We start from the raw sequence: 24,689 nt of genomic DNA on the forward strand, positions 1-24,689 counted from the left end.
AAAAGACGTTTTTTTTGCAGTTTGTGCCGAATCTTAAGCTTTAAGAATACATTTTTGAAAACGTGCAGAAATCGGTTCCAAAGTTTCACGTTGTGTGCAGCATAACCATGTAAATGAATGTTAATAACATCGAATTTTGGTCAAGAACACGTGTTATTAAATTAAGTAATTCTGCTGTTGTTCATATTGCCATACACCGCATAAAAAACTGGTTTGTATGCACTAGTTGGAATTATTTAGAATTTTTTTTTAAACAGTTATTTGAAATAAGCACCACTTACCGGTGTGTTTACATCCATTAACATACATTTATGAACACCATAAAGTCACGTTATCCTGCGACCTGTATATATATATATATATATATATATATATATATATATATATATATATATATATATATATATATATATATATATATATATATATATACTTGTTAAACAATCTCGTTTCATGTTGTTTGCAAACAAATATGTCCCAAACATTCGTAATCTTCACTGCATGTGCACTTAAATATTAATTGCTCAGCTGTTTTGAGTATCATGTATGCGCTATCACTGTTATCATAGAGGAACTTAAAAGTTGCCTTTCCGATCAAATCAGTAAACGTGCTTGAAATAAAAGGTAAAACCCCTGAAATCACAAGTAAAATTGACCCTGTTACGAAAAAAACACACGACTAGATTCGTTGCCTTTTGGCGTTCTAATGCGGTGACCCCGCATATAAGCATGTCGTATTGGATGTATTGTTTTATTATAGTCAATTACTTTTATTTGTATTAACCGCCCTAAAAAATCAGCTATGTATAACAAGTCTGGGTCATGTTTGATAACAACCAACAGCTGAAACCAGTTAATTGTTTCTGATAATGACGAGTTGATATGAGTTTGCCCACGTGAAATGAAACATTTTAACATACGTTTCATGTGTAAAGTGTGCATATAACAGTGACGAGTTAATCCTTTTTTTACTGTCGACAATATTTCGCAAGGAATAAATGGAAACAACTGGTATGACATTTGTTAGAAATTGCTACTATTTTTCGTAACTGTTCTTTGTGTCTTAAGTAAAAGGCGTTTCAATTGTTATCTTCCTGTATTGATATTGTCTATCATGTATATATATATAATTGCTATACTTTAATTGGCGGGTAGGAGGACATTACTGTGTTTAACTTTGAAATTGGGGCAAGTTCGTTTAGTATAAACAAGGTTTTTCACAAGGTTTAATGTACTGGGTTATTATTATGGGTATTGCGGTTGAACGGGAATGTCAAATTGGTGGTTCTAGGCCAAAAGCATTGCGATGGCGGTGAAACTACACCGTATATCAAGCTAGCTTAGAAACCTGACTTTGGATTTTGTTTATTGTTTATATTAACGATGCTGTTAATAAGAGATTTCACTTAAGGGCAAGGATGCCTCACCATTACAGTGTTGTATTAAAACTGAAGACATGTCACAAACAAGCTATTTATGGACTGCTTTCCTCTAAGCCTGGAGCTCAACGAGACGAGTGATACGCACGTAAACGTGTCTTGTACGGTAGTCATTTGTGGAAAGAAATTTGATTGCATGATAAATAACATAGTATTATACCCTTATTAGCTATTTATGTCTAAATTTGACCTTCAACATTCAAGTGAGACCTTAACCTTTACGGTAGAGAAAGGTCAACAAAAAATGCCGTCTCCTCCCTGTGGTCACTAGTTATAAGTTTTTTTTAAATAGCATTATGAATGGAATAGTTACAATCACACAAATATTTAAGGGAAGTGTGTCCTTGACCTTTAAGTTAGGCAGACGGGTGTTACACCCGACACGACGTCTTGCTATAGTTTACATGTGTGGCAAATTACGTCAAAGACCATTAATACAGGACGCAAATATGAATGACACGGTAATTTCCAAGCGTTTTTATAGCTAAAATTATGGTTTGTGGTGATAAACAACACTCCCCCATTCATCTCGTTAGAAGTAACTTATTTTAACATCGAACAATACTACTCTGTAGGGTGGCCAAGTTTTACACAACGGGCATGATTCGAACAGTTTTCGAAGATTCTTTTTGAGAGATTTTAACTTTTATAACTTTAATTGTCGGATGTTAATAAACGCACATGTAAAACTTGTTTCCAAAGGGTTATTTAATACACATTTGTACATTTGAGTTAAAAGGTTATGCTAAAAAATGTGTGATTCTGCAGAACTGTCTGCGATTTCGTCGAAGTCGGTAACACAGATCATGTTCCGATATTAGATGTTTAGGAAAAAAGTCCTGGAAAGTGTTATTTTATTGAAAATTTAATGTCTCGTAACTTAAATATCGATGGACCAGAACAAAACTCAGCTTTGATCTGAAAGTCTTGCAAGTAGGTTCAAACACCAAAAATCAGGTATCTGAAAACGTTTTGGGAAAGTGTTATTTAAACGGAAACTCCTTCGTCCAAGGCCCGTAACTTCGCCAAAAGCTTGCGTACAATCCATAATAAATTATAGGTTATTGTGAAAAAAAACGTGTTTATTTATAAAGGGTTCATTTTAGGTTGGATATTTAAGACGACCACCTCTTTTACGCGAACGCAGTAACGTAGGTATAACGCACGATGTGGTCATGGTGCCCTAACGACAAGTGTTTAATGCACGACCAACGCATCAACTTTAGCGCTCGTGCACATCTCGGTAGTGTAATTGATGAGATCGATAAAAAGAACGTCTGACGCACGTTTTCGTTGTTCAGATCTTGACGCATACTCGACCAAAGTGAACGCAATCAAGTTGTGATAAGAACTAAGGCTCCTCCCGCGCGACAAAACACACGCTCCAAAGTGTGGTGTAATCAGTTAACAGCTAGATGTTAACTGCAAATGCCGATCTTTATTATCAGCAAATTAATTTTGTTTAGACTCCTAAATTGCTGAATGTTTTTTGCAGATTTGAACAATTAATAACATATATAGGTTCAATCGATATTATACATTGATTATCTGTCAATAATACCCGAAAGGGGAGTAAGACAGTATAGATATATAGATAATATACCAACGGTTCGAGCCATAGCACTATTCCTAATATTATTCTTTATATAGTTCAGTTGTATTGTTTATCAGGATGCTTTATTTTTGCATTGTATACAATTATTTTTCAAAATAACAAAAATCTCTTTTGAATTCTGTTTTAAACTACTGGTATACTTAATCTTTTTTCAGGGTCGTCGACGTCGAATGCTTGCAGTGACGTCAAGGACAACGTGTTCTTTTGGGTCGGATTGTCATTTTTTGTCGGCAGCTTGGTTGTTTGGGTATTCATATGCCGAAGGCGCGTTTGTGCCTGCCAGATGTCCGAAGATCGGACTGAGCGGATCGGTAATACCTGTAATTTAAAGAACTGATTCGAAATGTTAAGTAACTAAGAACTTGAATAACTTCAACGGAGATCATCTTTTTCTACGTAGTTAATTTCGTGAAAAAACAATTTTTGTTCAATCCAAGTCTAAAAACAACTTTTTAAATGGAATGCGTTTTTACGCTAATTTCAAATGATTTGAATATTTTGATTTAATGTGTCTTGTTCTGAGAAAACTGGTCATAATGCATATGCGTTAAGTGTCTTCCCAGATTAGCCTGTGCAGTCCGCACAGGCTAATCAGGGACGACACTTTCCGATTTAATGGTATTTTTAGTTTCAAGAAAGTACCTCCTTACCGAAAATCAAGTTTAGGCGGAAAGTGTCGTCCCTGATTAGCCTGTGCGGACTGCACAGGCTAATCTGGGAGGACACTTTACGCACATGCATTATGACCAGCTCTCACAGAACAAGACAAATTAGAAGCTTGGGCGGAGCACATGTGCTTTAATTTATGATGCACAATAACTAAATGTCCGCAGATTGACTGATCGGGTATGCAAATTATTAAACGATTTTGTCAAATATTTATGAACTTATGTAACACGTGTTAAAAAACTTATTATACATATATTTAAATTTAAGTTAAAATAACAGTTAAGAAAAACATGTGTCGAAAATGCGAAATAAGCCAGATATTTAATTCTGAAATCGAAAATGTCTGTACAGTAGAATTGGCCTGCATGTATATCATGCATGTACGATGTGAATATAAATTTAGTTCTACGTATCACTTTAATTTCCTGCAACAATATCTATTCATACGACACACGAACACTAACTCCGATCTTAATAAAAAGACGAATGCTTCGTTTTTTGTAGGAAAATATGTACGAAATAGCTTCCTCACAATCGGCACGGGGCGCTAATTTGTCTTTGCTGCATTTTATGAAATTCGTCTTAAATGTATATTTGTTTGCCTATTTTGTTATATTGTGACATATTTTTATCAATATATTACAATTTGACACATATAAAAATCGTATAAACTCATTATCTGCATTTGCAGGGAATGAACACGTATCTGCACAGGAAAGCATTCCACGGCCGATGTTAGTATTTTAAAGACGATTTCCAGCAATCGTGCTTCTATTTAAGATACGTATACATATTAAATATTAAAAGAAACTTCTCGCTGTGAATAATGAATAAAATGCAATGCACCGTTTCGTTCTTGAGCAAATGTATACCTTGTATTTCCTTGTGCCATATTTAAAATAAAACCCCAATAAACAGAACAAGTCAATAATTTCAAGTTCTTCATAGGCTACTCACCTGCAGTTCGAAATATTTATAGTAAGGAATAAAACAGCGCGTGCGTCAGATGACAATTCATAGTTTTACATAAATTCACTTCTGCAATAGCAAGCAATGTAAAAGTGTCAGAACTATTTATTCAAATTATTCATACCTAAGAGGTTGCAATATTGAGTTTCGATCCTTGCTCATATAAGGCCATATACGCAAAATATCATACTCATTAATCAGTCTTAGTAATGAAACACTATTGCGATTTTTTTTCAAATTTAACTTTATAATTACATTTCAACAAAGCTAGTGCTAAGTAATGTTGTGTCATTTGATTTGTAGACCCCCTCCACGACCCGAACACACGAAAGGAGAAATCCCTACGTATCTGGGTACGTAAACGGAAGGACATACATACAGTGGCATGACAATTCACATAAAGTTCAATTAAATGACGTTCAGTTTCACGTTGAACAGTTCCATAAAGTAAAGTTTCATGTTCAAAAGTTCTGCACTACATACAGATCTATGTAGTTCAGTTCCATGCAGTGCAAATCGGTGGAGACCAGTAGATTTCTATGTACGGCAGTTTCATGCTCTGACGTTCTACATACAGGCCTACGTGAATGCGGTTCAGTTCCATGTGGTACCGTTTCATACAGAACAATTCAAATCTTTAGTACAATTTCCTGTTCTCAAGTTCTCTTATAAATGCAGATTTATGAAGTTCGGGTCCTTAATCTGAACGAAACAATTTGATGTTGTTTTTTTCAAATAGACATTTGACTTGACAAATGTCGTTTATTATCTTTTTTGCAGATCTAGAAGCGTCTCAAGAAGTTACCACGGTGAACTTGTAGGTATCTCAGTTATTTATTTTTTGTTTGAAAATTTAATGAACCTATTATAAAATCAAAAGAAACAAGAAAGAGCTATTTAGATTTGAAACGAATCTTTTTGTAAACTTATGTGCTATACATTCTACGCTTCAAGCACAAGTTAACAACTAAATAATTTTGAAAAACATTTCCTGTATTGTTTACTTTTCGTCTGGCATGAAAAGGTAACTTAAAAAATGCCCAGAAAAGGTAAAATTCACTTTTGTGAGTAAACATGAACTGTTCGTATACCTGCAACATAGAGGGGGTGTGTTGAAGGTTGAGGAACGAAAAGGATGCACTGTCCTGCACTATTTTTATGGAATACACAAATGTAATTAATGCAGATCAGATTATCTGCTTACCACCAGACGTAAACTGCCGTATATTTGCATACAGTCACAAGATAAAAGGCACACATCTGGCAAAAGTAGATGTACATTGCGTTTAATTATGTTATGGTAACGTTTTTCCTTCGACGGATTTTTGTTTTATTGTTTGTTAGAGTGTACAACTTCATGACATTACAGCTAACACATTGACACTTTGAATTATTCGTTGTTATCGACGATTCCCTTTACTAAATTGTAACACGAAGCACACGTAAATATAGAAGTGACATGTTAAAATACACATTACAAAAAACTGGGCATAATGCAAGTGCGTAAAGTGTCGTCCCAGATTCGCCTGTGCAGTTCGCACAGGCTAATCAGGGACGACACTTTACGCCTAAATTGGATTTTTGCTTAGAAGAGACTTCATTTTAACGAAAATTGTCATAAAAGCGGAAAATGTCGTCCCTGATTAGCCTGTGCGGATTGCACAGTCTAATCTGGGACGACACTTTACGCACAGTTTTCTCAGAACGCGACTCATATAAACTTGGCTTTCTGAATTTAATGTTTGTGCCCGTAGCCCGGCATCCTGAAACCGCGCAAGGGGGAGAACAAAAAAGAAAGTCTGCTGTACCAGCAGAAAAATAATCTTATAAGTTATAAATCATTCTAGCTTTATTGCATGCATTACTGATTAGGCAGATCAATATGCATTCAATGATTTATCATGTAACGTATAACTGACGAAATCCCATATGTGAGTTTGAAATTTATTGCATACATTAAACCCCAACCGGCTATTAATTGGGCAGATCAATTACCATTAAATGATTCACCTGTTTAATGTTTTGCTAACGCATTCTCATATGTGAGTTTCACATAGGTGAACAATGCATTTGCCGATATGATGCGTCTGAAAATAATGAGCCGCTCCCTATATGAGTGAACTACTATTGCACTTCAAACTAAAAAAGCGCTTCGTTAGTTAAGGCCCAGTCTAACTATGATGCCGGTAGAGCCCCGGTGCGTGATCCGGGATCTACCGGGATGAACCGGGGACGACCGGGATGAACCGGGGACAACCGGGGCTCCACCGGGAAAGTATAAAAATGTTTAATACCTCCGGGATGAACCGGAAGTCACCGGGAAGGACCGGAAACGACCGTTGCGGCACCGGGAACAATCGGGACGGCACCGGGAACAACCGGGACGGCACCATAGCTCCACCGGGTTCCATACAGACCCCGGCAGAGCTACGGAAACGCCCCGGTTGTCGCCGGTGGTGCCAAGGTGGAGTTCCGGTGAATGCCGACAGAGTCCCAGTATAACTACGGTACATCGGTAAATCGGCGCTCTGCCGGGACGCCACCAGCATTTTTCACCGGGGCTCTGCCAGGGCATTACCGGCAACAACCGAGGTTAAACCGGGGCGTTGCCGTAGCTCAGCCTGCGCCTGATGCCGGTATAGCCCCGGTGAGTGCCGGCGGAGTTACGGTATACCGGGGCTCTTCCGGGACGCTGCCGGCTTTCACCGGGGCTCCATCGGGGCATTAACGGCGACAACCGGGGCTCTGCCGGGGCTTCACCGGGATAAGACGTAGCTAGTCCGCGGTTGACTGGAACTCTGCCGGGTTAACCGGCTTCAACCGGGGCGGCACCGGGAAATAGTGTGACTGCGTTAAAAAAAATCTACGAATCATCCCGGTTCTCGCCGGTCGACCGGCGTAAGCAAACCGGGATGGACCCCGGGGCTCTACCGGCTCACTTCATAGATGGTGGTGTTGCACGTAGGCTATCCAAGGACTCACTTCATAGAGGTGGTGTTGCACGTAGGCTATCCAAGGACTCACTTCATAGAGGTAGTGTTGCACGTAGGCTATCCAAGGACTCACTTCATAGAGGTAGTGTTGCACGTAGGCTATCCAAGGGTTCACTTCATAGATGGTAGTGTTGCACGTAAGCTATCCAAGGGCTCACTTCATAGATGTTGGTGTTGCACGTAGGAAGCTATCCATGGGTTCAATTCATAGATGGTGGAGTTGAATGAAGTTTATCCGCAGGTGTACTAGATAGATGTAGGTTATCCGCGGGTGTACTAGATAGATTTAGTTTATCCGCAGGTGTACTAGATAGATGTAGTTTATCCGCAGGTGTACTAGATAGATGTAGTTTATCCGCAGGTGTACAAGATAGATGTAATTTATCCGCAGGTGTGCTAGATAGATGTAGTTTATCCGCAGGTGTACTAGATAGATGTAGTTTATCCGCAGGTGTACTAGATAGATGAAGTTTATCCGCAGGTGTACTAGATAGATGAAGTTTATCCGCAGGTGTACTAGATAGATGTAGTTTATCCGTAGCAATCGTGATACATCGGCTATCTCGGATTCCTCCGTAAGATAGGAAATTTATGACATAAATCGTCTGCTGATCCAGAGTGTATCCGTAGGTGTACTAGATGGATTTAGTTTATCCGCAGGAGTACTAGATAGATGTAGTTTATCCGCAGGTGTACTAGATAGATGTAGTTTATCCGCAGGTGTACTAGATAGATGTAGTTTATCCGCAGGTGTACTAGATAGATGTAGTTTATACGCAGGTGTACTAGATATATGACGGTTGATATTGAATGATGCTCAGAGATTCTATTTGTGAGCTTCATGAATGTATTTATCTCAGTGGTGATACAATAATTTTACAATAAATACAATTCATTTCATAAACATTGTTTGATAAGAACATGTTCCCAGGCTCCGCATGCTGATTTTTGTATCTATTGTAGTATAACATGTTGGTGTGTATTCAGGATTCATCCATTTAATAAACTTTCTATAACGATTAATGCAACGCCTTTATATAAGTTTTGGCTGTACAAACATAATGTTCCATACATAATCCTTTTTTATGCTTATACGTATAAACCGATTCCATGGTTTTGTATTGTTATTTAATAGTATGTAGTAGTAGGTGTATATTTTATTAAAGTGACGCATAGTACATAAATAATCATTGGTATTTTCAGCAATAGTACGATAAATAGTATTATTAGCAAATACATATACAAAACATTGTACTACCCAGCCATATGAATGGCTTACCAGTTACTGAGTTGACATGTTATCGGTGAAGTCATAAAATCACATCAAAATAGTGCAGGAAAGATCACGATACTAAAAAGAGTTAAATTGTTTAAAGTATAAACATTGATAGTTTAGATCAATAACTTGTGTCAATTATTAACAAGTGGACTTACAATCATAGTATTGCAAGTTCATGTAGAAATAACTAATTTTATTTACATAGGTAATATAATTTACATAATTATTTGTTTTAATTTATGTCGGATACATATAATGCTTCCGATCGTTTCATATAGCTATCTTGAATGAATAATGCAGATGTATTAATAAGTCAGTCAGCATATATGCTAGCCTCTCGTTATACGGGATGTTAGTCATGTTTGGTTTAATATTTCATACACAGTTATAAAATGATAATCTTAAACAAAGGTAGAATGGACATTCAGATAATAAATGGTATTCTGTTTCGACCTGATTGGGTTCTTTACACAGAATGCATGGTCTTTCTTCGACCTTTAAGTTTCTAAACCGCCCGGTTTCAATCTGCAGCGGCAAGGTACTTGTTCTTATTTGAGCATTGTAAGATCTCGAGTGCTTTGGTTGTTGCATCGACACATCCAAGTTCGTGTTTAATTTGCCGGTAAGTTCTGAGCTTGGGTTGGGATACGAGATCTTGTTGCCATTGGTCAGCATATATACGTGTAAATGTCTCTTTAGCATGGCGCAGCAAATTGTCCAGCGACAGGTTGCTTATGGATTTAGTATCATACAGGTCGAGTAAATTTAATATTAAAAAACACGTTTCATTTCCGAACACCATCCGTGGCTGTGTGCGTGATCCCACACAAATACTTTCTTTGTAATTGTATGTATTATTACACATATTTTTCTAAACGTGCGTACAATTCATGCATATTTGACGTCACTGCCTTCCCCGTTTGAAAAAAATATTCGCTACGGATTTGCTTACACACGATTTATTAAAACTAAACAGAAAACATGTCACGCTACGTTGTGGCTTAAACACCCAGACAAAGGGTCAATTTTAAGGGTCCGTTGAAAGCATTCAGGATTCATAAATTAAAGCTCAAGACGTAACATGTGGCTGAGAGTTAAACACAACATTATGAATCTTATATACATATTAGACATTCACTTACAGAATTTAAAATAAGAAGCAATATAAAATAATTGTTCTATTAAACAACTTAATGCCCAAGGGTAACAACGAAATCATCAACCAATATGAATACAAACATTTATTGGAAAATACTTTTTGATTTCACGAATTCATAAAACTAATCAAAATTAAAATACATTTTAACGTTTCCTAACTGTATTTTATTCGAACAGGATGTTCGCTGATCTTCTTGAGCCAATTTTCTGTTCATTTCAAAGCATTATCGAGAAAAAAGCTTTTAAATTCTTCTAAATGATAATTGAAGATAAATACTTATTAGCGAGAAAAAGCTTGTTAAGTAGACAGCCAGCGTGGAGTAGTGGTAGTGTATTAGCATAGGCGTCTACAGATTTCAGGTCCGAATCCTTGCACGGGCATGGTTTAAATTGCTTTCCTTGTTATTACAATTATTTCAAACTATTCCAAAATTGCAGTTTTGTTTGTAAATTCATTTAATGACATTAAAAAAAACAACAACAAGCGATGTGTTTGTGAAACACTATGTCCCCATATATTTGACCTTGAAGGACGACATTGACCTTTCGCCACTCAAAATGTGCAGCTCCATGAGATACACCTGCATGCCAAATATGAAGTTGCTATCTTCAATATTGCAAAAGTAATGACAAAATGTTAAAGTTTGCAAACAAACAAACAAAGCAACAAACCAACACTAAAGTGGTTGGGGACATAAAAACGAAAACCTGTCCGCAGGTCTCCATTTTGATTCATAAGAACTCCAAAGCGTTGTTTTGTTTACCGATAAACTGCGAGACATCAAATTGTGTCGTTATTTTTTTCTAAAATAATAATGCTTACATATAAAAAGTTGCAAAGTTTCTAAATGAATAACATTTGTGGAACCATCTATAATCGGTTTGAAAAGGTCTCCTCTGCCCTTTGTTGCAGATACGAGTCTGTTAACAACCCTAACCCGGCGTCAATCTACGAGTCGGTTCAAATGAACGAAAGCTCCACGAACGCAGGTCGTCATGACAACCCACAGCAACATACAGGTGGCAGTGTAAAATTCTCCAATGGCAACAAGTCCGGCGTTGATAGGTACGAGAAACTTAAGTACGACAAAAACGATCAGATTTCGTCAAACAATAGTAAGACTGTTGACCCCGTGAAAACAACAAGTCACGGATATGCTGAACTTAAATCAGCGACAACCGCGAATTATGAACACGAGGTGGTCGAGCACACGAAAAAAAAAAACAGTGACGTCAATTCGGCGATAGCGGAAGACGATCCAGATGACGATCGAGCGGTCTCGCCTCAGACGAAATATCTCGGTAATGCAGAAGACGATCATGATATGCGCATGAACGAGATGTGTAATTCACTTCCGGGATCTAGTGCCAATACAAAACCAGTCGAAAGAAAACAGAGAAAATGACGGAGGGTCGTTGACTTGATCATTATTAAGTGTCTTTTAAATGTTGAAACCTCGATTGTTTTACTTTTGTTTTTATTTGGAATGTTAAAGGGACTGTCCAACAGATTAAAGCGTCGTTCGACGCGAATCGATATTTTGGGAAACTACGAGGATTGCTTATATAGCTTAAAAATACAGCCGCATTATACGTGAGCGTGGATGGTCGAGTGGTTAAGTCAGGAGACATTTTACTCCAAGCTTCCATGACTCTAGGAGTCAGTGGTTCAAGCCATGTGGAGGTTAACGTTTTTCTTATTTTTTACTGGAGATTTTTAGTTCAAATTTATCAATATAAAGAATTTCAAGCAGTTAATGACAAGCTTTAATACATGCCAAAATCTGTTTGACGGCCCCTTTAAATGAAGCAACTCGCGTGCTCCTTAATACAGATGGAAAATACAGAGGAAAAATAAACAATCACCACATGCGTAGAGTATTTTTGTTAACGTCAGATCATAATTGTATTCAGTCACGAGTGTTTTTATGGAATTTTCGGGGAGCATATAGTTGCCAGTTTGTCCTTCCTTCCTACCTTCACGCTTTTGTTACAGTTTCTCATAGCGCATTCAATATTTTACTGATCTCTTACATATTTGGCATGTAGGTACCTTGCATAGACCTCTATCTTTTGATGATAATTGAGGTCACTGGGGTCAAGGTCACCGAGGCTAATAGTATATTTTCTCAAGGTCACACTTTGGTAACAGTTTCTCTTAGCGCTTTCACAAGGTGAGCATCCATCGTTTTTAACTATACTTGTTTTTAAAGAAAGTACATGTATACGTTTTCTATGATAACCAGTAAATTAATGCATGTAATTGAGTAAATAAACAAGGGACAAAATTGTCACAAAACCAGGTTTTCATTGTGAAAAAAAAATCTGATAAAGGGAGAAAACTCAAACTGAACTTTTGAAATGACCAAAAAAAATTAACCCCCTTTGTAAGTTTTTTTTTTTTTTTTAATCTATTTTTAGTCGTGGCGACCTTGACATTGGAGATATTGACGTGATTCTTTCGTGGGACACACCGTCCCATGATGGTGAACAAATGTGCCAAATGATTTTAAAATCTCACAATGAATGACATAGTTATGGCCAGGACAAGCTCATTTATGGCCATTTTTGACCTTTGAACTCAAAGTGTGACCTTGACCTTGGAGATATCGACGTAATTATTTCGCGCATCACACCGTCCAATGATGGTGAACAAATGTGCCAAATGATTTTAAAATCTGACGATGAACGACATAGTTATGGCTCGGACAAGCTCATTTATGGCCATTTTTGACCTTTGAACTCAAAGTGTGACCTTGACCTTGGAGATATCGACGTAATTATTTCGCGCGACACACCGTCCAATGATGGTGAACAAATGTGCCAAATGATTTTAAAATCTGACAATGAACGACATAGTTATGGCCCGGACAAGCTTATTCCGCCAGCCCGCCAGCCAGCCAGCCCGCCCGCATTCGCCAATCTAATAACCAGTTTTTTCCTTCGGAAAACCTGGTTAAAAATGCAGACATGCAGTTGTCTGATACGATTAATTCCTCCGCCTTGCAAGATAACCATTCTCCATCCACGTCACCAAACTATTATTCTCTGCATACCCCTCCGAAGCTGGAGGGTTATAGTTTTTGCGTTTACCGTCCATCTGTGAAAAACGTGTTTAGTCTATATCTCAAAAAGTATGTAAAATATCAACATGAAACTTTATGGGCGTATAGATATCAATAAGGAGAAGTGCAAAAGGTGGCGCACGCTAATATCTGTTCTTCTGCACATGCGCTATACTTTTTTTCACTTAGTAATCAATTTGCTGGGGCGTATTAATTCATTGAGTACAATATTACATCCATTTGGATCATTAAAATTGCCAGGTGTACAACAATCAACTGTGGGACATCTTCGAAACAAGAATTGTACTTTTTGATAGTGCTGCAATTTACAAAATTGAATGTCTTTCGATTCTATTGACATTGTATATTTTATATTACAACAAACAAAAGTTTAAGATCGATGTTGTTTTATTTTAAATTGAGTCATGATCCAAGTTGTATTATACAATTCATTTTCTCTAGAAATATAATCACTTGTTCAATAAAATGATTTCTATCGATGTGTTTACTTTTTACTATAATAACCTCATTAATGAGATTCTGGTTATGAGTTTCAGTATTTTTGGACCAGATGCCTCATATTGTTAATAAAACCAGCCAGCCATTGGTGTGAAATGAAAACTGCAGCAATACATGCAATTCAAGTACTCAACAAGGGCTGTTTGTAAAACATGCATGCCCCCCATATGGGCTGTCCGTTGTAGTGGCAGCCATTGTGTGAATACGTTTTATGTCACTGTGACCTTGACCTTTGACCTAGTGACCTGAAAATCAATAGGCGTCATCTGCGAGTCACGATCAATGTACCTATGAAGTGTCATGATCCTAGGCAAAAGCGTTCTCGAGTTATCATCCGAAAATCATTTTACTATTTCGGGTCACCGTGACCTTGACCTTTGACCTTGTGACCTCAAAATCAATAGGGGTCATCTGCGAGTCATGATCAATCTACCTGTGAAGTTTCATGATCCTAGGCATATGCGTTCTTGAGTTATCATCCGAAAACCATTTTACTATTTCGGGTCACCGTGACCTTGACCTTTGACCTAGTGACCTCAAAATCTATAGGGGTCATCTGCGAGTCATGATCAATCTACCCATGAAGTTTCATGATCCTAGGCGTATGCATTCTTGAGTTATCATCCGAAAACCATTTTACTATTTTGGGTCACCGTGACCTTGACCTTTGACCTAGTGACCTCAAAATCAATAGGGGTCATCTGCGAGTCATGATCAATCTACCCATGAAGTTTCATGATCCTAGGCATATGCGTTCTTGAGTTATCATTCAAAAACCATTTTACTATTTCGGGTCACCATGACCTTGACCTTTGACCTAGTGACCTCAAAATCAATAGGGGTCATCTGCGAGTCATGATCAATGTACCTATGAAGTTTCATGATCCTAGGCCCAAGAATTCTTGAGTTATCGTCTGACAACCACCTGGTGGACGGACCGACAAACCGACCGACATGAGAAAAAAGCAATATACCCCCTCTTCTTCGAAGGGGGGCATAATTAAAGTTTTAGTTTTTTTATCATAGACCAACATAAAAATAATGCACTGATTTTTACAGAAATGAAATGATTGTATAAACAATGAACAAAGAAATAATTATTTCAACTCGTCCGTGATTCTTGCAACGATAAAGCAATATATATATATTAAATAATATATTGTATAACGATTGTAGAATGCGATCGTTCTTGAAAATAATTTAATGGTTATGTCAACAAAGCTATTGCTCTTCATTTAAGATGTTGACAACTTCTTCATTACAATGACCGTTAACAGTCAAGGGTGTTTGATGACTTCTAAATGTAAGATGGCAAATGATTTATGGCACTTACCAATGCGACGTACTTGGACCATATACTGCTGCTTATTACTGAAGAAACATTATCTTTTGACTGTGCAAAGGCGATTGAAGTATTTTCCGAGATTTGTAAACATTTAAAGATAAACAGGGGTTTAAACCGAATAGCAAATCGTGCTTGCAAGATATACCTAAGTGGTTTATTATATTATTAGGTTGAAAACTTTGTCAACTGTTACGAACAGAAATTACAAATGACAAAAAAAGAACTTGTGATCTCAGTATAGTTCTTGATAAAAATATTCAAGCTACTACGACAGTTTCAATAGCTAGCATGAAAAAAACATGACATTAAATACAAAATTCTCATTGAAGATGCAAACATCGAAACAATTAAACATCAGTAATTATGATAACTTGATAAGGAGAATATGTTTACCGCTAACCCTTTCCCACTGAGAAGCAAAATAAAAATGTGTATGTGTAAACAGCATAAAAACCAGAACAGCCTGGTAGTAACTCACAGTCTGTTCAGGTTTTATGCTGTTTGCTGCTCATCAGTATCTAAGGGTTGGAAAGGAAGCCTTTTAAACTGAAATCTAGTAAAAAGGTCTTCAATTAAATGTAACTTCATGAGGGACTACAAATGCGTCAAAATACATATCTAAGTGGTCAAGGTTTAACTATGATAACTCTTTTAAGTCTTTCAAAAATCTGCCACCCAACTGAATCAAAATGAACAAATAGCGTATTTAGACAGATTAAAAACATATAAATCATTATTGGACACAATAAAGTTATCTATAAAATGTGCACACAAGTTCAAATTTGATCCTTTAAATCAAGGGATAATTGATCAAATTATTGTGCTCTGCTTTAGAAAAGTGTGACATATGCGATGTGTAGAATATTTTTTGTCCTCTGATAGATTTTTAACAAACAAACACATAATTTGCACCTTTAAAAGCCGTCCATGAGGAAAAAATTTACAGGACATACAACACGGAAGAAAAAAATTCTCCACTTGCAAAACATTTGCCAAATATTACAAAACTGTGTTCTTTCCACGTGACCAACACTTTCACACTCAGTTTAGCTCGGCATTTTACACAGGAATCGTATGGGTAACATCTTGATGTTCTTTTCTCCGCCATCAAGTTTGATAACTCCCTCAAATCCATCGATACTGAGCAAGGTTCCAGTGGCCTCCCTTTCCTCCCCAAGGATCACTTTGGTCTGAAAATAGATGTGGATTTTTTAAATAACTTATATTTTCCCGTTTTAATGCTTCGATTTCACAATATAGCGTTATCACACATTTTATAAGAAAAAGAGCTGTGGGGGGAGGGGGGGGGGGTTCTTATCTACTAGTGATGGTGCATACCTTGTCATTCCTCTCCACTAGTGATGGTGCATACCTTGTCATTCCTATCTACTAGTGATGGTACATACCTTGTCATTCCTATCTACTAGTGATGGTACATACCTTGTCATTCCTATCTACTAGTGATGGTACATACCTTGTCATTCCTATCTACTAGTGATGGTACATACCTTGTCATTCCTATCTACTAGTGATGGTACATACCTTGTCATTCTTCTCCTCTAGTGATGGCACATACCTTGTTAATTTTCTTCAGATGGTACATACCTTGTCATTCATCTCCTCTAGTGATGGTTCATACCTTGTTACTTTTCTTCAGATGGTACATACCTTGTCATTCTTCTCTGCTAGTGATGGTACATACCTTGTCATTCTTCTCCACTAGTGATGGTACATACATGTACCTTGTCATTCCTCTCTGCTAGTGATGGTACATACCTTGTCATTCATCTCCTCTAGTGATGGTACATACTCGTTATTTTTCTTCAGATGGTACATACCTTGTCATTCTTCTCTGCTAGTGATGGTACATACCTTGTCATTCTTCTCCACTAGTGATGGTACATACCTTGTCATTCCTCTCCACTAGTGATGGTACATACCTTGTCATTCCTCTCCCCTAGTGATGGTACATACCTTGTCAGTCCCCTCTGCTAGTGATGGTACATACCTTGTCAGTCCCCTCTGCTAGAGATAGTACATACCTTGTCATTCTTCTCCTCTAGTGATGGTACATACCTTGTCATTCTTCTCCTCTAGTGATGGTACATACCTTGTCATTCCTCTCCACTAGTGATGGTACATACATGTACCTTGTCATTCCTCTCTGCTAGTGATGGTACATACCTTGTCATTCATCTCCTCTAGTGATGGTACATACCTTGTTATTTTTCTTCAGATGGTACATACCTTGTCATTCTTCTCTGCTATTGATGGTGCATACCTTGTCATTCTTTTCCACTAGTGATGGTACATACCTTGTCATTCCTCTCCACAAGTGATGGTACATACCATGTCATTCCTCTCCCCTAGTGATGGTACATACCTTGTCAGTCCCCTCTGCTAGTGATGGTACATACCTTGTCAGTCTTCTCTGCTAGAGATGGTACTTACCTTGTCATTCTTCTCTGCTAGTGATGGTACATACCTTGTCATTCCTCTCTGCTAGTGATGGTACATACCTTGTCATTTTTCTCCGGCTGCACAGGCTCCAGGTGTTCACAGGAGATGTTGACCACCTTGTCTTCATCAGGTAGGAACACAGAACACATGCCTCCCTGTATAAACGCACAACAGCATCAACATATGGACCAACATTGGACATTAGAAGTCTTAACAACACCTGTTAAGCTATGGAAACTCCAAATGTGTTGAAGAGCCTGATACACAACCCATAGTAGGACACAGACAAATCCATTTTTTTTAGTTTCTAGAGTGGATAAAACAATACAGGGCCATCTTCACAGCTATAATTATTTCCTTTACAATCATTAATGCATTAAGGTTGTTAGCTGTAAAAGTTTGAAAAACATCAACCAAGCAGTTCAACAAGATTTCAGCAAATTTTATTGTAAACTATACATTTTATATTGTAACAGACAAAAAGCTATACATCATTTAATACTACCAAAACTTTTTATGTTATTGCTCATCTACATGATAAAGAAATCCATCGAAGTTTGAGCAAAAACCAACAGGCAGTTAAAGAAAAATTGAAAACACAAAATTTTGGTACTATATCTTTTCTAGTGGAAACAGACATAAACCATTACTCTGCAAAGACTTGTTGAAGCCTAAATGTCTTCTTTGAAAATCACCAACACATTCAGGTTATTCAAACCTAGTAGTTAAGAGGACTTGAAAACACAAGCTTTGAAACATGGATGGACAAGTGTAGTGGACATTGATGAACAAGTGTAGTGGATATAGATAGACAAGAGTAGTGGACATGGATGGACAAGTGTAGTAGAAATGGATGGACCAGTGTAGTAGAAATGGATGGACAAGTGTAGTGAAATGGATGGACAAGAGCAGTGGACATGGATGGACAAGTGTAGTGGAAATGGATGGACAAGTGTAGTAGAAATGGACGGACAAGTGTAGTAGAAATGGATGGACAAGTGTAGTGGACATAGATGGACAAGAGTAGTGGACATGGATGGACAAGTGTAGTGGAAATGGATGGACAAGTGTAGTGGACATGGATGGACAAGTGTTGTGGACATGGATGGACAAGGCATGGATGGACAAGTGTAGTGGACATAGATGGACAAGAGTAGTGGACATGGATGGACTAGTGTAGTGGATATGGATGGACAAGTGTAGTGGACATTGATGAACAAGTGTAGTGGACATGAATGAGCAAGTCCATTGGACATGGATGGACAAGAGTAGTTGACATGGATGGACAAGAGTAGTGGACATGGATGGACAAGAGTAGTGGACATGGATGGACAATTGTAGTGGACATGGAAGGACAAGTGTAGTGGAAATGGATGGACAAGTGTAGTGGACATGGATGGACAAGTGTAGTGGACATGGATGGACAAGGCATGGATGGACAAGTGTAGTGGACATAGATGGACAAGAGTAGTGGACATGGATGGACAAGTGTAGTGGATATGGATGGACAAGTGTAGTGGACATTGATGGACAAGTGTAGTGGACATGAATGAGCAAGTCCATTGGACATGGATGGACAAGAGTAGTTGACATGGAAGGACAAGAGTAGTTGACATGGATGGACAAGAGTAGTGGACATGGAAGGACAAGTGCAGTGGATATGGATGGGCAATTGTAGTGGATATGGATGGACAATTGTAGTGGATATGGATGGACAATTGTAGTGGACATGGATGGACAAGTGTAGTGGACATGGATGGACAAGTGTAGTGGACATGGATGGACAATTGTAGTGGACATGGATGGACAATTGTAGTGGACATGGATGGACAAGTGTAGTGAAAATGGATGGACAAATGTAGTGGACATGGATGGACAAATGTAGTGGACATGGATGGACACGAGCAGTGGACATGGATGGACAAGTGTAGTGGATATGGATGGACAATTGTAGTGGATATGGATGGACAAATGTAGTGGATATGGATGGACAATTGTAGTGGATATGGATGGACAAATGTAGTGGACATGGATGGACAAATGTAGTGGACATGGATGGACAATTGTAGTGGACATGGATGGACAAGTGTAGTGGACATGGATGGACAAATGTAGTGGACATTGATGGACAATTGTAGTGGACATGGATGGACAAGTGTAGTGAATATGGATGGACAAATGTAGTGGACATGGATGGACAAGTTTAGTGGACATGGATGGACAAGTGTAGTGAAAATGGATGGACAAATGTAGTGGACATGGATGGACAATTGTAGTGGACATGGATGGACAAGGCATGGATGGACAAATGAAGTGGACGTGGATGGACAAGTGAAGTGGACATGGATGGACAAGTGAAGTGGACTTGGATGGACAAGTGTAGTGGACATGGATGGACAAGTAAAGTGGATATGGATGGACAAGTGTAGTGGACATGGATGGACAAGTGTAGTGGACAAGTGTAGTGGACATGGATGGACAAGTGTAGTGGACATGGATGGACAAGTGTAGTGGACATTGATGGACAAGTGTATTGGACATGGATGAACAAGTGTAGTGGACATGGATGGACAAGTATAATGGACATGGATGGATGAGTACAGTGGACATGGACGGACAAGTGCAGTGAACATGAATAGACAAGTGAGGTGCTTTATGCCTCCCACTCTGTCAAGGTATACACATTTACTCAAATTTTCCTTCTTCTCTTGAGTATAATCTGCCTTCTTTAAGACTAAATAAACCTCATGCAACCTCATAGCCAACATTAAAGGAAATTCTTTTAATGATGCCAATTATGAGCTGTAAGGGTAAATCCAAAGGAGATAAAACCTTGAACAATAATGGTTGTTAGAATGCACTCATCCAAAGCCAACGCTGCTGGTCCAAACTTACAGAGATGCTCCTGATGACTCCAGTCTGATGTATCAGATTTGCTTCCTCATGCGTCTCACGAATGCGGACCTCTATGTCTGTTGTGTGCCAGTCTGCATTGGAATGGTCCAGGGCGGTCCCAGGGGTCTGGGGTGTGAATGGGGCTCCAGGGGTCATGGGGCTGTACCCATAGCCTGCTGGGGAGGGCGAGGCTTGGTAGCCCAGGGGGCTTGGGGAAGAGCCTCCCAGATGAGGGCTGTTGGCTGAAAGGTGTATGCAAAATGATACTGTTCATTAACATTGAATTTATTCATAGTAAGAAATTAAATCCAAGCTTAATGATAAATTTTGTTCCCAGCATTACAACATATGGTGGACAACAGTTGCCCTCTCTCAATCAAACAAGATTTGAATGGTCAGTTGGAATGAGTACTGTGATGTGGTCAGTAAATTGTGAAATTGTTGCCATTTCTAGTTGAAACACTAAACACCCTAGAATTGAAATTGAATTTATTTGTACTTAATTTATTACAAGTGTAATTTATACAGCTAATGTGTGTGTGTTTGTAAATTTGTATTGCCTTGACAAGTCTGTTTTTATGCATCATTTTTAATGTTGATATTGAGTGATAAAGGGTTGAGGTTGCAGTGCTGTACTGTAGTTGATATAATGTCCGTCTATCAGCTGGGAGGTCATGGGTTCAATCCTGACTTCGGGAGATTTCTTTAAACCTCCTAAGAAATACTCTAAGTACTGGTCATACCCAGGGAGCAGACTTTACATGTTTCAATAGGCCTCTTTCTTTCTATGCAAATGAGCTATACAAAAAAGGTTTCTGCTAATACTTACGTTGGAAGGAGGAGCTAGGTGAGGCCCCATATGGGGAGTATGCAGTGCCAGGGGTCTGTGGGGTGAAGGGTCCTCCTGGGCTGAGAATGTCCGAGGCAGGAGACACAGAGTCCTCCAGGGAATAGTCAAAGTCCGACGTTCTGAAACAGGTTCATCGTTTCTTAAATGACTGCCTGGTCAATGAAATAGGCATAGGTTAAGGGTTGATCATTGATGAAGTCAATATACCATAATAGATAATTTGTTAATTTGCCCATTTCAACAGTCAAGCCTACTATTATAAATGTGTGCTTCTGTAAGAACTTGTTTTTCTTGCACACTCAAATTAAACTAAATGTCAGTATTTCCATATTATTTTCAGAGAAATATTAGCAACCTCCATATCAATTGTATATCAAGTATTGTAATTTTATGACATTTGAACAGAAAAATCAATTAATTAGCCAAAAAAGAATATAATTTGTTAAATAAAAGTCTCTCGAATTGCATTTAGAACAAGATGTGTTTGTGAAACACAATGTCCCCCTATATGACGTTTGACCTTGAAGGATGGCCTTGACCCTTCACCACTCAAAATGTGCAGCTCCTTGAGATACACACGCATTTCAAATATAAAATTGCTAGCTTCAATATTGCAGAAGTGACATTACATGAGCAATTTTGACCCATATATTTGACCTTGAAGGATGACCTTGACCTTTCACCACTCAAAATGTGCAGCTTCATGAGATACACATGCATGCCAAATATCAAGTTGCTATCTTCAATAGTGCAAAAGTATTCATAAAATAAGCGATTTGAGTCACATATATTTGACCTCTGACCATGAAAGATGACCTTGACCTTTCACCACTCAAAATGTGCAGCTCCATGAGATACACATGCATGCCAAATATCAAGTTGCTATCTTCAATATTGCAAAAGTATTAAAAAAATAAGCCATTTGGGCCACATATATTTGACCTCTGACCTTGAAGGATGACCTTGACCTTGACCTTTCACCACTCAAAATGTGCAGCTTCATGAGATACACATGCATGCCAAATATGAAGTTGCTATCTTCAATATAGCAAAAGTTATTGCAAAATGTTAAAGTTGGCGCAAACCAACCAACAGACCAACCAACTGACCAACCAACAGACCAACCAACCAACAGACAGGGCAAAAACAATATGTCCCCCACTACTATAGTGGGGGACATAAAAATGAGGCACTTAACCATAATACCACTCTTTATTTTATTAAAGAAAAGTTAAATTGAGAAAGATCAAGAAATGTACTAAAACACCACTCTGTGCACCTGTTTGGAGTGTTAGGGTTTGCCGGATCCCATGCTCCGCTCCTGCCAGGGGTCATGCTGCCCTCATGCTGGGGTGTCTGAGACCCGTAGTGCGGGGTCCGACTCCCATCCTGCAGTGGGGTCTGTGACCCGTACATCGGGGTCCGGGAGCCGTACATTGGTGTCTGGCCACCGTACACTGGGGTGCGTGCGCCATATGTCGAGGTTCGTCCACCACCCCCACCAGGCCGCGCTCCTCTGTATATGGAGAAAATCCAATCAGTCACAGGTAAGTAGCACAGTATACAATATTAACACAATAGTAAATTTTTAGCATGACTGGCTTACATTTTCTTTCAGTCAATTATCGTCAGACGTCTACAATTTTATTATGTAATTCCATATAAGCCGCTTTTGTTTTGATCACATCTGGCACAAGATTTTAACTGCACATGCTCAATCGTAAGTAAAAATTTATTTACACATGCTTATGGTGTTGCATATGCTGATTTCTAATCATACCCAGAAAGGTAAGCATTTTTTGGGGTAAAAAGCTAACATAGATAATTTTGGTGGTGGTGTGTTTGTTGAGAACGTTTAAAGAAAAATCACGTCATCTCATCTTAACTGTACAGGGGTGTCAATTTACCGAAATCTAAAATCCTGAAAATTATCCTAGAATTTGGGGACCAGAGTCAAAAGAGTTTTAATAATTCATTAAATTATGTTTCCTTTGTAAACAATATGCCAAAGGTCAATAATTTGTGTTTAAGAGTGACATTTTGTGACAAGAATGCTTAAAATAACCAAAACAATCCTCTGATTTATATCAATATCAAAAGTTTTCCTTGAGGGCTTAAATCCTGAATTCAGGAATAATCCTGAAAATTGACACCTCTGCAGTATACTGATTGACAGAAAACTGCATACGCCAATCACTATATGCCTATCTTCATCAGAATTTGTTTGGGGAATAAAAGGTTTAATTGTTTTAGTTGCAGTATAAATAGTGAACACTTGTCATACGTGAGACTAGACAGCCTGGTCTTGTCCACTGAGATGGTCTTGCAGCTGGAATGGAGCTCCACACGGGCAGTGGTATCAGTGCTGTCCTTGACAATGCCAATGTAGCCTGAAATATGGTCACACATACAGGTAGTAATGTCACATACAGCAATAGGGTCACACATACTGGTAGTAATGTCACAAACTTCAATAGGGTCACACATACTGGTAGTAATGTCACAAACAGCAATAGGGTCACACATACTGGTAGTAATGTCACATACAGCAATAGGGTCACACATACTGGTAGTAATGTCACATACAGCAATAGGGTCACACATACTGGTAGTAATGTCACATACAGCAATAGGGTCACACATACTGGTAGTAATGTCACATACAGCAATAGGGTCACACATACTGGTAGTAATGTCACATACAGCAATAGGGTCACACATACTGGTAGTATTGTCACATACAGCAATAGGGTCACACATACCGGTAGAAATCTCACATAAAGCAATTTTCTGATAGGAGGCATTACAACAAGAGCTGTCAATGGACAGAGTGCTCGACTATTCGAGTGCTTGACAGTATAATGTAAGCCATCATGGGGAAATTGTTCACATTCAATAATTTAATAGACGATCTTTCAAAATTAAAAAAAGGGGACAAAAAATCTTTTTTTTGGGGGGGGGGGGTATAATGTGGGGTGTGGTCATTTATTAGATGATCTTTCAAAAATAAAAAAAGGAAGTAAAAATGTGGGGGGGAGGGGGGGGCAGGGATTCTGGGTTGGGGTGTGGGGTATTGTTTGGATGGAATTCACTGTGGTATTCAGGTAAGTGTTGTTTTGTCAAAGTATTCATAAATGAAGAAGTTAAGGCAATGTAACTAAAGTAATATGCATATTATAATGGAAAAAGGGCCATAATTCTTACAAAATGCTTGATACAGTTGTCTGCTCTTGTTTATAGATTGGGGTCATGTTGGTCAAGAAGTTTGAAAAATATGAAAGCAATGTCAAGGGACATTGAAAATATTTGAGGTGGTACGCAAACTTTAACATAGATTTATCAATAATATGCATATTCTAAGTGGAAAAAGGGCCATAATTATTACAAAATCCTTGATAGAGTTGTCTGCTTTTGTGTATAGATTGGGGTCATG

At 38.2% G+C, this 24,689-nt stretch overlaps 2 protein-coding genes across 6 annotated transcripts in view; one reads left to right on the plus strand and one right to left on the minus strand.

Moving 5' to 3' along the window:
- Positions 1 to 682: 682 nt before the first annotated feature.
- LOC127847420 (uncharacterized) lies at positions 683 to 13,685 on the plus strand. Its single transcript, XM_052379327.1, has 6 exons — positions 683 to 1,011; positions 3,210 to 3,365; positions 4,415 to 4,457; positions 4,996 to 5,045; positions 5,473 to 5,509; positions 11,036 to 13,685. The coding sequence occupies exons 1-6, from the start codon at positions 999 to 1,001 to the stop codon at positions 11,526 to 11,528; spliced, it is 792 nt and encodes a 263-aa protein (XP_052235287.1). The 5' UTR covers positions 683 to 998; the 3' UTR covers positions 11,529 to 13,685.
- Positions 13,578 to 24,689, minus strand: part of LOC127847294 (transcription elongation factor SPT5-like) — a 47,649-nt gene continuing 36,537 nt past the window's right edge. For 3 of the 5 annotated variants that reach the window (XM_052379133.1, XM_052379141.1, XM_052379149.1), the window contains exons 20-25: positions 23,541 to 23,646; positions 22,536 to 22,772; positions 21,236 to 21,375; positions 20,407 to 20,648; positions 17,571 to 17,666; positions 13,578 to 16,241 (exon numbers count right to left, since the gene is read on the minus strand). In XM_052379133.1, coding sequence (XP_052235093.1) covers positions 16,098 to 16,241; positions 17,571 to 17,666; positions 20,407 to 20,648; positions 21,236 to 21,375; positions 22,536 to 22,772; positions 23,541 to 23,646 — 965 coding nt within the window. In that variant the 3' untranslated portion in view covers positions 13,578 to 16,097. The remainder of the gene's footprint in view (positions 16,242 to 17,570; positions 17,667 to 20,406; positions 20,649 to 21,235; positions 21,376 to 22,535; positions 22,773 to 23,540; positions 23,647 to 24,689) is intronic. The other 2 variants (XR_008033909.1, XR_008033906.1) reach the window with 2 other exon arrangements.

Source organism: Dreissena polymorpha, chromosome 1 (assembly GCF_020536995.1).
Source record: "Dreissena polymorpha isolate Duluth1 chromosome 1, UMN_Dpol_1.0, whole genome shotgun sequence".
In the NCBI taxonomy this organism is placed as follows: domain Eukaryota; kingdom Metazoa; phylum Mollusca; class Bivalvia; order Myida; family Dreissenidae; genus Dreissena; species Dreissena polymorpha.

Excerpts from the sequence above, each read along its gene's own strand:
- LOC127847420 (XM_052379327.1), top strand. Across the intron at positions 3,366-4,414 it reads AGATCGGACTGAGCGGATCG|GGAATGAACACGTATCTGCA; the intron begins GTAATACCTGTA and ends CTGCATTTGCAG. Across the intron at positions 5,046-5,472 it reads AGAAATCCCTACGTATCTGG|ATCTAGAAGCGTCTCAAGAA; the intron begins GTACGTAAACGG and ends TCTTTTTTGCAG.